Source organism: Crinia signifera, chromosome 7, assembly GCF_055691185.1.
Source record: "Crinia signifera chromosome 7, ASM5569118v1, whole genome shotgun sequence".
Classification (NCBI taxonomy): Eukaryota; Metazoa; Chordata; class Amphibia; order Anura; family Myobatrachidae; genus Crinia; species Crinia signifera.
The window spans coordinates 29,282,223-29,296,035 of NC_139223.1; the positions used below are offsets into that span (position 1 = coordinate 29,282,223).

General features: G+C 47.7%; 1 protein-coding gene across 1 annotated transcript in view; it reads left to right on the forward strand.

Moving 5' to 3' along the window:
- The window catches only part of LOC146021118 (WD repeat-containing protein 90-like), a 30,822-nt gene extending 18,303 nt beyond the window's left edge, over positions 1-12,519 (forward strand). Inside the window, 12 exon segments of the mRNA XM_083154919.1 lie at positions 173-332; positions 2,867-3,057; positions 3,243-3,411; positions 3,496-3,607; positions 3,894-4,065; positions 4,331-4,453; positions 4,551-4,716; positions 4,792-4,922; positions 5,007-5,195; positions 5,423-5,542; positions 9,364-9,448; positions 11,658-12,519. Of these exon segments, the coding sequence (XP_083011045.1) occupies positions 173-332; positions 2,867-3,057; positions 3,243-3,411; positions 3,496-3,607; positions 3,894-4,065; positions 4,331-4,453; positions 4,551-4,716; positions 4,792-4,922; positions 5,007-5,195; positions 5,423-5,542; positions 9,364-9,448; positions 11,658-11,815 (1,776 nt within the window). The 3' untranslated portion in view covers positions 11,816-12,519.
- Positions 12,520-13,813: the final 1,294 nt, after the last annotated feature.

Here is a 13,813-nt window from a genome sequence, read left to right on the forward strand (position 1 = left end):
TCCATGCTCTCTGGAGTTTATGAAAATATTTTCTGAACTTTATTGTTCCTGTACTGTACTACATTCATTCGATCTGTTAAGTGCCTTGAGCCCCATTGGAGAAAGAGCTCTATATAAATAACATTATTATTATGTTCTGAGCACTGTAGCCTTGTGTATTATTTCTGCCTAGATTCTGGCGTCCTCATCGGGCTCGGGAGATGGGTGTTCTCTGTGCCAGATTAGAATCTGGGACACACAAGAAGGCGTCTGTAAGAAAATCCTGCAGTATCACCAGGCGGAGGTGCAGGCCATGAGCTTCTCCCGGGATGACCGGCTTCTCGTCACTGTCGGTCAGTATGCAGCTCATTGGAGATTAGTCATTGGTCATCCAGCTGTCACATGTTTCTTAATGGGTGATCGACTCGCACAGCAAGGCAATCACATTGGATTTGGACTATATCGGACAGATCTGTACTATATAGGTTTGCCTGCACAGGTTATTTTTCTATTTGATATCGATGTCGCGGGGCCACACATCGGAATCTCATGTGTTTTGATTTCCGTTCGATTACGATTCGGTTTTGATTATATAAGCAGAATAAAATCGAAAAATAGACCACATGGAACCATCTGTATGAGGCATTACGTTCTTACTGAACCATAAGTACTATATAGTGTTTAGACTCCCACCATTGTCAGCACTAAAACTGCGGAAGGGAAGATGGAGTTTATTCTCTGTGATCTGGATCCGCAGCATTTCCTGAAATCTACTATTGACCTCTGGGTTCCATATAAATGTGACAGGCCGGCGATTACCGCCACATGGATGTTTTTGTTTAGCGTACTAGATTTATACGCTAAACACACTCACAGTTCTGACTGAGTTTTATTACCGAAGGGGGGGGGAGGAATCTTCCGATCATTTGGCGCTGACCTGGTCACTAGGCTGTGAGGGAACCCAGCCTAGCGATCAGATTTGAATTAGGCCTTTAACCCCTTCCCGACATTTGACGTACATGTACGTCATGGTCGGGAAGTACTTCCCGACATTTGACGTACATGTACGTCATGGCTTCTAACTGTCACTGCGTCTATAGACGCGGTGACAGTTAGGAGATGTCTGCTGTCCCTGACAGCAGACATCCCCCCTCGCAGCCCAGGGGGGGCAGGGGTGCCCCCCCCGGTCGGCGATCGCTGTGATTGTCTGTTCAGATTTGAACAGCCAATCACAGCGTTTCCTGTGTTACCGGCAGATTTTGGGGTGCTTTGTCTCCTTCATTCCTTGCGAAAATGAAAAATTTTGAGCCAGAACTGCATTTTTGTGTAAAAAATTACATTTTTTTACACAAAAATGCAGATCTGGCTCAAAATTTTTCATTTTCACAAGGAATGAAGGAGACAAAGCACCCCAAAATCTGTGCCCCAATTTCTCCCGAGTATGGCAATGCCTCACATGTGACCAAAAAATACCAGTTGGGTGCATGGCAGGACTCAGAAGGGAAGGAGTGATTTTTGGATTTTGCAGCACAGATTCTGGTTGAATGACCCCTGAAGCACCCATACAGTGGAACCCCCCCACAAGTGACCCCATTTTGCAAACTACACCCCTCAGGGAATTCATCTAGGGGTATAGTGTACATTTCAAACCCCCAGGGGTTTCACCAATTTTGATACAACTGAGCTGTGAAAATGAAAAATTAAATTTTTTCATTTTCACAGCCCAGTTGTATCAAAATTGGTGAAACCCCTGGGGGTTTGAAATGTACACTATACCCCTAAATGAATTCCCTGAAGGGTGTAGTTTGCAAAATGGGGTGACTTGTGGGGGAGGTTCCTAACTTTTAGCACTTATGGTGCCTAGAAACCTACATGGTGCCTAAAAAAAAATCTCATAAAAAGGAGGCTCCAAAATCAAGTAGGTGCTCCTTCTATTATGAAGCCTGTGGTTTGGTCAACGTGCACACTAGGGCCACATATAGGATATTTATGAAAACAAAAGAATTGGGGGAATCAATTTTTAGTCACATTTCTCTAGTAAAATCTACTGTGTTTGTTAGAAAAATGTATTAAAATTGAAACTCTGCAAAAAAAAAGAAATTTTGAAATTTCACCTACACTTTGTTTTAATTCCTGTGAAACACATAAAGGGTTAACAAACTTCCAAAATGCTGTTTTGAATACTGTGAGGGGTGCAGTTTTTGAAATGGCATCATTTATGGGGGTGTCTCACATACAAGTCCCTCAAAGTCACATCAGAACTGAACTGGTCCCTAAAAAAATCAGTGTTTGAAATTTTCTTGAAAATTTGAGAATTTGCTATTCATATTTGAAGCCTCCTAGTGTCCAAAAAAATGAAAAGGAGGTTGAAATAATGATTGCAACATAAAGTAGACATATGGTCTTTGTTAGTTATTAACTATTTTGAGTGGTATGTTTATTTGTCTCACAAGCAGAAAATGTGACATTTTGCAAATTGCAAAATTTTCCATTTTTTCACGACATTTTGGTATTTTTCACAAAAAAACACAGACTGTATCGACCCAAATTTACCACTAACTTGAAGTACAATGTGTCACGAGAAAACAATCTCAAAATCACTGGGATAAGTAAAAGCAAAAAAAAGTTATCCCCACTTAAGTGAAACATGTCAGATTTGAAAAAAATGGCTCTGTCAGGAACGCAAAAACTGGCTCTGTCAGGAAGGGGTTAATGGTTGCTCTTTCGCCTTTTATTTGAAATCCCTTCAAATAAACATACATGCAATAAAATAAAATGACTTTCCCTCCTTTGTTTCTGGCCGGTCCATCAATGGCGGTGGCGGTCTGGGCAGCATTTGTTGGCACTTGGTGGAGTTCTCCCGTAAATCAGTGTTTTTGTCTGGCAGGAGATTTCCGGGATGGGAAGCTTGCACTGTGGAGCACCAGGACCTACAAACTGTTGGCGAGTAGTAAGATGATCCAGCCTGTGCACGCCGTCGCCTTTAACCCGACACATGCCAATTCTTTGGCTTGTGTGGGCACCGCTGCTGTAAATTTCTGTCGCCTAGAGGAAAATGGGACATCATCTCAGCTGAAGGTAAGCAAGCTTTCCCATTGGACAGCAAAAGCTACAGAATATGTGATTGGTGAAGTCCTGCTGTCTACTCTAGTAAGGGCCTCTGTAATGAACTCTTACTTGTGTCTGCTCACTGTGGAACTGGGAGATCGTGTCGGTCCCAAGTGTAGCCACAGACCCATTGATGCATCCCTGTCTTATCTCAGTTATACAGAGCCGCGGTACCGGATGAGGTTGGTTCAGCAGAGCTGACGTCCCTCACCTATAACCCCACCTCTCTGCTGTATACGGGCTGCAGCACAGGGCAGGTGTGCGTGTGGGATGCCCAGACTCACCGATGCTTTATGACGTGGGAAGCGGACCAGGGGGAGATCGGTGAGTGCCAGCTCCTTCAGCTGTCCGGCAAGAACTGAGTTCATTTCACAACAGGATAATTCTTTTATTTCTATCTGCCCCAAGGTGTTCTGCTGTGCAGAGGCAACAGGCTGGTGACTGGTAGTAACACTCGCAGGATAAGGCTGTGGTCCGTGGCTGCCGTGCAGGAGCTGAGAGAGAAGGGGTCCGAGGCCAGGTACGGGAGTTATTGTGTGACTGCGACGCGCCACCAAACGCAGCGATGGAAGGCTTGGCGCATGCAGGACAGGGCAATGAACTGGATCTCTCTGTAGGAATTTACTGTGACTCTTAGGAGAGTAACTGCTGCCGCTATGTAATGGTGATGGGTGCACTTTGCACATTAGTGATCCCCCCCCATGTGAATGGTACAATCTGCCGTGCTATACGCCTGGTTGCTTTGTGCAAGGAAATGTTTTCCATTATTTCTGGTTGGACTGTGATTTATTGCTTCTCCTCTGTAGCTCCTCGTCTGTCCTAATGGAACAAGAGATGACACTAGATGGCGCCGTTGTCAGTGCGACCTTTGACGATGCCCTGGAGATGGGTATCGTGGGTACCACAGCTAGCACGTTATGGTACATCAACTGGGTGGAGAATAGCAGTATCCGACTCATCAGTGGTCATAGGAACAAGGTACAGACACATTATTCTGGGAGAGCAAATTCATCCATAGGGGCTCATTTATCAACTAGTGATCAGACTCATTGTGTTCCAGCCAATCAGCTCCTAACTGTTATGTGGTTGAAAAATGACATTTGTGAGCTGATTGGCTGGTGCCCCATTTATGATACGCACTTAGTTCTGTACACAACGGGTTTTATCACTCGTTGATATATGGCCCCATAGTTTGGTAACTACTTGGTCCCTTCTTAGAACAGAGAATTTTCTGTCTCTGTAGGTGACCGATTTGGTGGTGGGTCCGGGGGAGACGCACTGTGCGACATGCGGGGAAGATGGCAGCGTCCGGGTCTGGTCCCTCCATAGCTGCGAGCTGCTTCTTCAGTTCCAAGTCCTCAACCAGGTACCACCAGCCCCATTGTACATCTCCTGCTCGGGGATCTGCCGTGCCCGGTGTAAGGTTACTGCTATTACAGCATGGTATACTCCTTATGCCACAGAGCTGCTTGTGTCTGGACTGGAGCCGCCATGCCAGCACCGGGCAGAGGATCGCCGCCGGTTACAGCGATGGGACAATCCGTATCTTCAGTGTGTCTAAGACGGAGATGGAGATGAAGATTCATCCTCACCCTTGTGCCGTGACCGCCATTGCCTTCTCCCGGACTGGTTAGTGACTGCTGGGCCCATCCATGTGTCTCTGGCTATGGTTCTTGTGTCAGTGACGGCCATACTTTTATACAGGTGACGTACTGCTGTCCGGCGGGAAGGATGGACTGATGGCCATCAGCAGCCCGCGTACAGGAATGACTATCCGGATACTGAGTGACCACAAGGATTCCCCCATCACCACCATCCAGTGCTCACCTAGAAAGGTACCAAATGGGCTGTCAGACTGCAACCTGTACTGTGTTTGCACCCTTGTATTACCTGGTGCACATCTCAGATGTTACAGCTAGGGGGCGATGGAATATGACAGTTACTTATGTTTCTGTCTTTTAAAGCCGGATGAACTAGGCCTGCAGGAAGGAGAGATCTGGTTGGCGGCCAGTTTGGACAGGCGTGTAAGTGTCTGGGCCTCTGATTGGCTAAAAGACAAGTGCGAACTCTTGGATTGGTTGAGTTTCCCAGCTCCAGACAGTGAAAAGGTGAGTGGTGAGACTGCGGCTGGAGACCGCATTGCATGGTATATATACACCTGGTGCAGTTACACATGTACTATCAGACTGCTGTATTATACACTTGGCCTGTAGCATTATATGCTGATGTCACGCGTGTCGCCTGTACGTCTCATTATCTGATACATGTTACCATTGTTTGTAGCCCTGCGTCCTTACATCTGATGCAGTTGCCTAAAGTTTGTTTTGTCACACAGGAAGCGGAGACCCCCATTCCCACCCTGGCAGCGTTCTGCCCGTGGCAGCCGGGCATGGTGGTGTACACAGGATTTGGGATACAGAAGGAGGTTCTGTTCTATAGCCTGGCACAGAAGCAGGTACTGCTATACTGGGATGGCACCGGCTATAACTCTGCCTCCGTTCTCCCAGCTCCTGCCCTCCGCTACTCCTGTAGTCTCATGCTTTCATCCCTGTTCTTCCTCCAGGTGTTCCTGAAAACTTCCCATGCTGTATCTGTTCTTGTAGCCTTTGCCAGCTGACCAGTCAGCGATTTAGCCAGGGTATTAACTACGCCCGGGCCTAGACTGAAAAACCTAATTAGAAGTAATGAAAGGTGCTCTCATGCTGAGACTTGTAGTGCCACACACGGAAACACATTACTAATTAGATATGTAATCATTTAGCAATTTAACATCAAGTAAAAGTGAGGTTATTTGTGTCATTTTGGCTAAAATTATAGGCCCACCCACCACATCCAGCTAACCTCATCATCTGGTAGATCCCTAATATTCTAATCATTAGGTCCAGGGCGTGGGACACCCCACCACACCACCCCCAATGCATCACACATGTGAGAGTTAGCAAGTGATCAGCCCCATACACACTAGATGAGAAAGTAAGAGGGAGGTCCCTTATCACCATCACGTCCAGCGTGTGTACAGCTCCCGCACATCCATAATGACCCCCTCCCCCATAACCTCGTTAACCACGGACATGCTGCATGGCCTGCGCCCCCCCCCCCCCCCACGATCGCCCTCTTCTGCTCCGCCATCAACAATTGTGTATGTACTTACCAATGCCGGGTCACCGTCCCAGACTGTATCGCCAAGTACACACATTGGACCTTATTCTGGTCCTCGCGCTCCCCTGCAGGGGAACGAACATGCCCGCTTTCCGTACAGGGCGCCAGCAGATCTACGACACCACAGAGGAGTCTTAGGTCTGCGAGCACTTGCAAAATCATTCGATGGTCGGCAACCATTGAATAATTTTGTCCCTGCACGCAAGGCTGTGAGTGGATGTATATGCAAAACATCCATTTGCATGTGTGCGGGGGATTGCGGCGTGTGAAGGGGGGGGTCAGGGTTTCAATACCTCTTTCACACCAGAAAATGCAGCGACCCACCCGGGAATATGGCCCAGGGATCATGCCGGGCCATTCCCGAGTTGGCCCCTTGCACACCAGAAAAGTCCCTGTATTTTCTGGTGTGTGAAGGGGGTGTGAAGGAGGCGGGCAGGCGGCGAGTACTCACCCTGTTTGCTGGTCCTGGGTGCAGGCCGGGGATCCACACAGGCGGCGGGCGCAGATGATAGGTCAGATGGCGGGTGCAGATGACGCAGCTCTCTGGCGGCAGTGAGGGCGCCAGGGAGCTGCATTATCTTCATCCGTCGCTGTCATGTCATTTGCGCCCGCCGCCTGTGTGGATCCCCGGCCTGTCAGCACACAGAGGACCTGCAACGTGGGTAAGTACCCCCTAGCCCTTTTGCCGGGTTTTTGGCTGGTGTGAAAGCAGCCGTTACTGTGGTAGGTTAGCGAGTGTTAGGTAAGTGGGAGAAGTTACTGTGGTAGGTTAGGGAGTGTTAGATAAGTGGGCGCAGTTACTGTGGTAGGTTAGGGAGTGTTAGATAAGTGGGAGCAGTTACTGTGGTAGGTTAGGGAGTGTTAGATCAGTGGCAGCAGTTCCTGTTTTAGGTTAGGGAGTGTTAGATCAGTGGCAGCAGTTACTGTGGTAGGTTAGGGAGTGTTAGATCAGTGGCAGCAGTTACTGTGGTAAGTTAGGGAGTGTTAGATAAGTGGGAGCAGTTACTGTGGTAGGTTAGGGAGTGTTAGATAAGTGGGCGCAGTTACTGTGGTAGGATAGGGAGTGTTAGAAAAGTGGGAGCAGTTACTGTGGTAGGTTAGGGAGTGTTAGATCAGTGGCAGCAGTTACTGTGGTAGGTAAGGGAGTGTTAGATAAGTGTGAGCAGTTACTGTGGTAGGTTAGGGAGTGTTAGATCAGTGGGAGCAGTTACTGTGGTAGGTTAGGGATGGTTAGATCAGTGGCAGCAGTTACTGTGGTAGGTTAGGGAGTGTTAGATCAGTGGCCGCAGTTACTGTGGTAGGTTAGGGAGTGTTAGATCAGTGGCAGCAGTTACTGTGGTAGGTTAGGGATGGTTAGATCAGTGGCAGCAGTTACTGTGGTAGGTTAGGGAGTGTTAGATAAGTGGGAGCAGTTACTGTGGTAGGTTAGGGAGTGTTAGATCAGTGGCAGCAGTTACTGTGGTAGGTTGGGGAGGGTTAGATCAGTGGCAGCAGTTACTGTGGTAGGTTAGGGAGTGTTAGATCAGTGGCAGCAGTTACTGTGGTAGGTTAGGGAGTGTTAGATCAGTGGCCGCAGTTATTGTGGTAGGTTAGGGAGGGTTAGATCAGTGGCCGCAGTTACTGTGGTAGGTTAGGGATGGTTAGATCAGTGGCAGCAGTTACTGTGGTAGGTTAGGGAGTGTTAGATCAGTGGGAACAGTTACTGTGGTAGGTTAGGTAGTGTTAGATCAGTGGCCACAGTTACTGTGGTAGGCTAGGGAGGGTTAGATCAGTGGCAGCAGTTACTGTGGTAGGTTAGGGATGGTTAGATCAGTGGCAGCAGTTACTGTGGTAGGCTAGGGAGGGTTAGATCAGTGGCCGCAGTTACTATGGTAGGCTAGGGAGGGTTAGATCAGTGGCAGCAGTTACTGTGGTAGGTTAGGGAGGGTTAGATCAGTGGCAGCAGTTACTGTGGTAGGTTAGGGAGTGTTAGATCAGTGGCCGCAGTTACTGTGGTAGGTTAGGGAGTGTTAGATCAGTGGGAGCAGTTTCTGTGGTAGGTTAGGGAGGGTTAGATAAGTGGGAGCAGTTACTGTGGTAGGTTAGGGAGGGTTAGATCAGTGGCAGCAGTTACTGTGGTAGGTTAGGGAGTGTTAGATCAGTGGCCGCAGTTACTGTGGTAGGTTAGGGAGTGTTAGATCAGTGGGAGCAGTTTCTGTGGTAGGTTAGGGAGTGTTGTATCAGTGGCAGCAGTTACTGTGGTAGGTTAGGGAAGGTTAGATCAGTGGGAGCAGTTACTGTGGTAGGTTAGGGAGTGTTAGATCAATGGCCGCAGTTCCTGTGGTAGGTTAGGGAGTGTTAGATAAGTGGGAGCAGTTACTGTGGTAGGTTAGGGAGGGTTAGATCAGTGGCAGCAGTTACTGTGGTAGGTTAGGGAGTGTTAGATCAGTGGCCGCAGTTACTGTGGTAGGTTAGGGAGTGTTAGATCAGTGGCCGCAGTTACTGTGGTAGGTTAGGGAGTGTTAGATCAGTGGCCGCAGTTACTGTGGTAGGTTAGGGAGGGTTAGATCAGTGGCCGCAGTTACTGTGGTAGGGGGCTATAAAGTGCTAAAAGAAGTGTTTTACACTGTGATGCCCTGACCATTACAATACTCATTAGATCTGTTTGGCGAGTTCAGACCTGATTTCAAAGCTGTTTTTTTAGCAAATGGAGAAAACCATGCTGCACTGCAGGTGGGGCAGATGTAACATGTGCTTGTGTCTGTGCGGGGAAGACCATTAAGGTGTTGTGTGTCCTACTGTATATGGCCTCCTCTGCTGATTTCTCCGCATTGGCCAGGTGGGGGGGGGGGATTAACCAGTACACAGAGTAGCTGAGTGTGGGGTAGAACAGTGAGGGTGTCTCTGCCTGCTGTTAGATTACAAAAACAAATGGAGGAATAACCGAGCTACAACTGGGAGCGGAGGACATGTCAGGTTGCTGCACAGTTACCGCCTGGACTCTCTATGCCACTGACTCCTTTCCTGCTATTTTATACGTATGTGTGTAATATTCACTACACAAAACACAGCCTGTGGACATCCCTACCCTGACATTGCCTCTCTCTCTCTCTTCACATCTCTCGCTCTCTCCTACAGGTCCTGCTGAGTATCCCTCTGTCGCATTTCGCCACATCTCTCTCCATGTCACCAGCAGCCTCACTCCTAGCCCTGGGCAGCAGCGGTAAGTCCCCAGATATTAGTATTCAAGTTGGAATAAACAGCCAAAATACTTCTAATTTTACACCTCCATTTAACCCCTTGAGTGGTACCACCTCTAGGACCAACTGCTCCTCAGTGTTGTGTGCACCCGTGGCCACTAGATGGCGCCCAGCAGAACAAGTCCAGTGCTGCTCCGTTCGGTCATTTTGACGCGCGACGATAACGATTTACTAGTTTATAATCAGATCAAATGTCGTCAGTGAGCAATTATTTTAGCCCTTTAGAAATCTCACAATATATTATAGTAAGGTCATTATAAGGGGGGTATTTAATGTGTAGGTCACGGCGGTCCAGCTTGACCGAGAACATGCAGGCAGGATTCAATGTCCCGCCTGCTGGGGAGCGAGAAGGGGGCGTGGCCGCGAGTTGTGACCGGGAAGTGACGAGCTGCAGGCGGCAGCTCGTCTCTTCCCAGCCGTTCTTGGCAGAACGAGCCCGACAGCTTGTGAAGTCGGGCTCATTCTGCCGAGAAACCCTGCTTAATTCTGTCGGGAAAGACAGCATTGAATAGGGCCCGACATCCAACTCCCCCGTGAGGAGATGGTTGCCGGCGATTGAATACCCCCCCCCTAAGACTTAATACAGGTTGTAGCAGAATGTTATCTGGACATTGAGGCTAATTCAGTCCTGATCGCACGATAGTGAATTTGCAGAGGCCAGCGTTCAGTTACGCAGCTGCCCCTCTCGAGGGAAATCCCGACATGCAAATTAACCATGGAATGATTGTTACACTGGGAACCGAGGCTCAGAGTAACCAGGGACTTATTCAGCGACTGCAATGGAGAAAGGGATATCCGGCCTGGCACTAGTGTCGCACACCCTCCCCTAGCCGGTTACCGCCCACAGATGCCTATTTCCTGTCAATCACCTTACGAACGGCTTGCCAATATATAAATGAGCAGGATTTGATTGCAGCGCGGCCGCGGGCATGCGTACTACGGGCTGTACGTATGTGCAGTCTGTCACTGATTAGGTTCTTCAGGGGTTTATAAGCTGCTGTGTATTTGGGACGGGTGATGGGCGATACAGTCTGATGCTGCCCATAATTATACACGATTATCCTTATACGTCTAACATCAGCCAGCGCCATCACATAAGCCATTCAATGGATTACTTCCATTCTACACCTTTGGAGAGTGGTACCTTCATTTATAGTAAGGAAATTATCCAGGACATTCACCATCTACTAATATTTGCAAATTACAATTGATTAATAAAGTGGCTCCAAAAAAGTGGCTTAAAAAAAGTGGCTCACCTTTCCCGTTTCAAGCTACTTCGTGCTCAAAATCCCCTAGTGTGTATGGGCGGACTATGAGCGGTGAGACTGATAATCGCTGACAATCACCCTGGAAATCACTGGGCCAGTGTGAAAATTGCTCAGTTTGTATGCACTAAGTGATTTATTGGCCAAAAACGCTCAGTGTATGTACGCACCTTCAGGATGACATCACCCAGTGTGTGTGCGCACCTTCAGGATGACATCACCCAGTGTGTGTGCGCACCTTCAGGATGACATCACCCAGTGTGTGTGCGCACCTTCAGGATGACATCACCCAGTGTGTGTACGCACCTTCAGGATGACATCACCCAGTGTGTGTACGCACCTTCAGGATGACATCACCAAGTGTGTGTACGCACCTTCAGGATGACATCACCAAGTGTGTGTGCGCACCTTCAGGATGACATCACCCAGTGTGTGTACGCACCTTCAGGATGACATCACCCAGTGTGTGTACGCACCTTCAGGATGACATCACCCAGTGTGTGTGCGCACCTTCAGGATGACATCACCCAGTGTGTGTGCGCGCACCTTCAGGATGACATCACCCAGTGTGTGTACGCACCTTCAGGATGACATCACCCAGTGTGTGTACGCACCTTCAGGATGACATACAGTATAAACACAATTTACTCCATTTAATATTTTGTTTCTAAATTTCTCAATTACAAAATTTTGGGAACCACTGGATTAAAATGTGCATATAACCTAAATGTTGTATTGTGTCAATCCTAATTTCTAGCAAAAAAAAAAAAATGATATGAATCCATCTAATTAAAACTATTTATTAATGTACTATAGGAATAAGTTTTCTTAAAATTGTTTACACAATATTTCGCTTTTTATGCTCCTTGGTTTCCCCGCCATGGTAACCTGCGTTACTTCTCCACAGAGCGACTCCTGCGCGTCATTGACTCGTCCACGGGCACACAACAAGACTTTTCAGCTCACGACGACTGCGTACATCTCTGCCGAGTATCTCCTTCAGGCAACCTTCTCTTCACCGCGTCCTATAACCAAGTGCTTGTCTGGGACATACAGAATTCATAATGCACCGTGTAACTCTGGGGGTCCTGTAGCTAATCCCACCACTGTCCGGACAGTCGCCCAAATTACTGCTCTCCAATACTAGGAGCTAGATAAGAAAGTGCCTTTTGTATATACACCTTGTAAATATTTGTTCCCTTTGCCATAATGTAATGTTTTATTAGAATTTTTTAATTTAAATAAAAAAAACGAAACCGGTATAACGCAGGGGGGTTATGGGTCGACATTGTGAAGGTCTACATACATTAAATCGACAATGGGAAAGTAGACCGTCAAAAGGTCGACATGAGTTTTTTACAGTTTTTTTTTTTTTTGTCCCGAATTTCAAAGAATATCGACATGACACCATATCAATGTACCGCGTCCCCTGGCATGAGTCACTGCCCTCGCCATGCTTCGGGCGCGGTGACTCGTTTCTCTGGGCACACTATTATATTCTCCCTCTACGCCCCAGTGGGTGTAGGGTATGAAATAGCTCAAATAAACCTGAAAAACCTCATGTTGACCTTTTGACTGCCGACCTTCCCATTGTTGACCTAATGCTTATGTTGACCTTTCAGTTGTCGACATAATGTATGTTGACCTAGCGATTGTATTCCCGCAGGAGCTACTGGAAGCTGCTTTTATGTTTTGTACATTTTATTTTTTTTATTTTTTATGTAAGTGATGTTTTTATTGCATTTTTGATAAATATTTGAACAGATGGATTTTTCACGTTTTTCTTCTCAGTAAGTTTTGGCGTTTGCGCGCTGTGCGTTACTATTGTGTGTAAGACGCCGATCGCTACTGGCGTTCCAGGTTTGTGTGAAGGTTCCAGGTTTGTGTGAAGGGTCATATAGTGATAAAGGGGTTAGACAAATGCTTAGAAGAACAAGTATCCCGGGATATAACCAGTAATTATAATGTACAGACGGAGCTCATCTCAGTGTTTCTGGGAATCGCCGGCGGAGAGACGCTCAATCCCACAGGGACGCGTGAGCGTCTCACACGTACGCGCGTCCCCTGCATTTGGTGGTGGGCGGCAGAATCCCAGCCCGTCTCCGCTTCAGAGAGACAGGCAGGGTTAGGGGGAGCAAGGGGCAGCTGAAGTGGGCGTCGGAGGGCTCCGCCGGAATGGGGCACAAGAGTGTCGTCTCGTGCGCACGCCCCCCCCCCCCCCCTTTCCGGTGGATGGCGGGGGCTGGCATTTGGCAGTTCTATTTCCAGACCCCAGCTAAAAGAAAAGTGCTCTATCTGTTCTTATTCCTTTCTGGTCTAATATACAATTTGGGGTATCGGGAGATAGATAGTGAATTTATTTGGGTCTATTTTAAAATTCTATTCAACATTAAATCTAATCTGTGCACAGCAGTAATTCAAGAATAGGTTAAATTTGATGGACTAATGTATTTTTTCAACCTCATCAACCATGTTTCTAGTCCAAAGGTGTCTTAATAATAATTAATAATAATTTCTGTACAGATGGAGCCACTCTCAGCCAGCCCACCATATTGTAGTTTCTCGCTCGCTCATCCCATTGCTATGTGGCGGGGTGTACCCCGGAGCAGGCTTCGTGTAGGATGCTGGTGCAGAGCGCTGGTAAATGGCCCGCTTAATGGTCGCGAAAGGTGCGCGCTCGCATGTCCTATACCTGGCGGACGGTGCACCTGGTGCATAGCAATTGTCACTCCAGGTTCGCGTCTAAACCTTCGTGCGAATCATCACGGTATTGGCCGCACTTTACGGCGGGCTGAATTTTTTTAAAAGCGCTCGCACCTCCATGGGGGTGCATGTAATTTTAAGAAAATTTGGCCCAGTGAAGGGTGCCAGATCGGTATAATTCGGGTGCCGTTTTCAGCGTTTAAACGGCACCTCGCACCCTTCGGACCTAATAGGATCGACCCCATAATCTTGTAGTGTGTATGAGCCTTTAGACGCCTTATCAGTCCATGTTTTCAGGATATGCATGCTTAAGCACAGGTGACTTCATTAGTACCCCAGTCAGTTTGATTATACCATCTG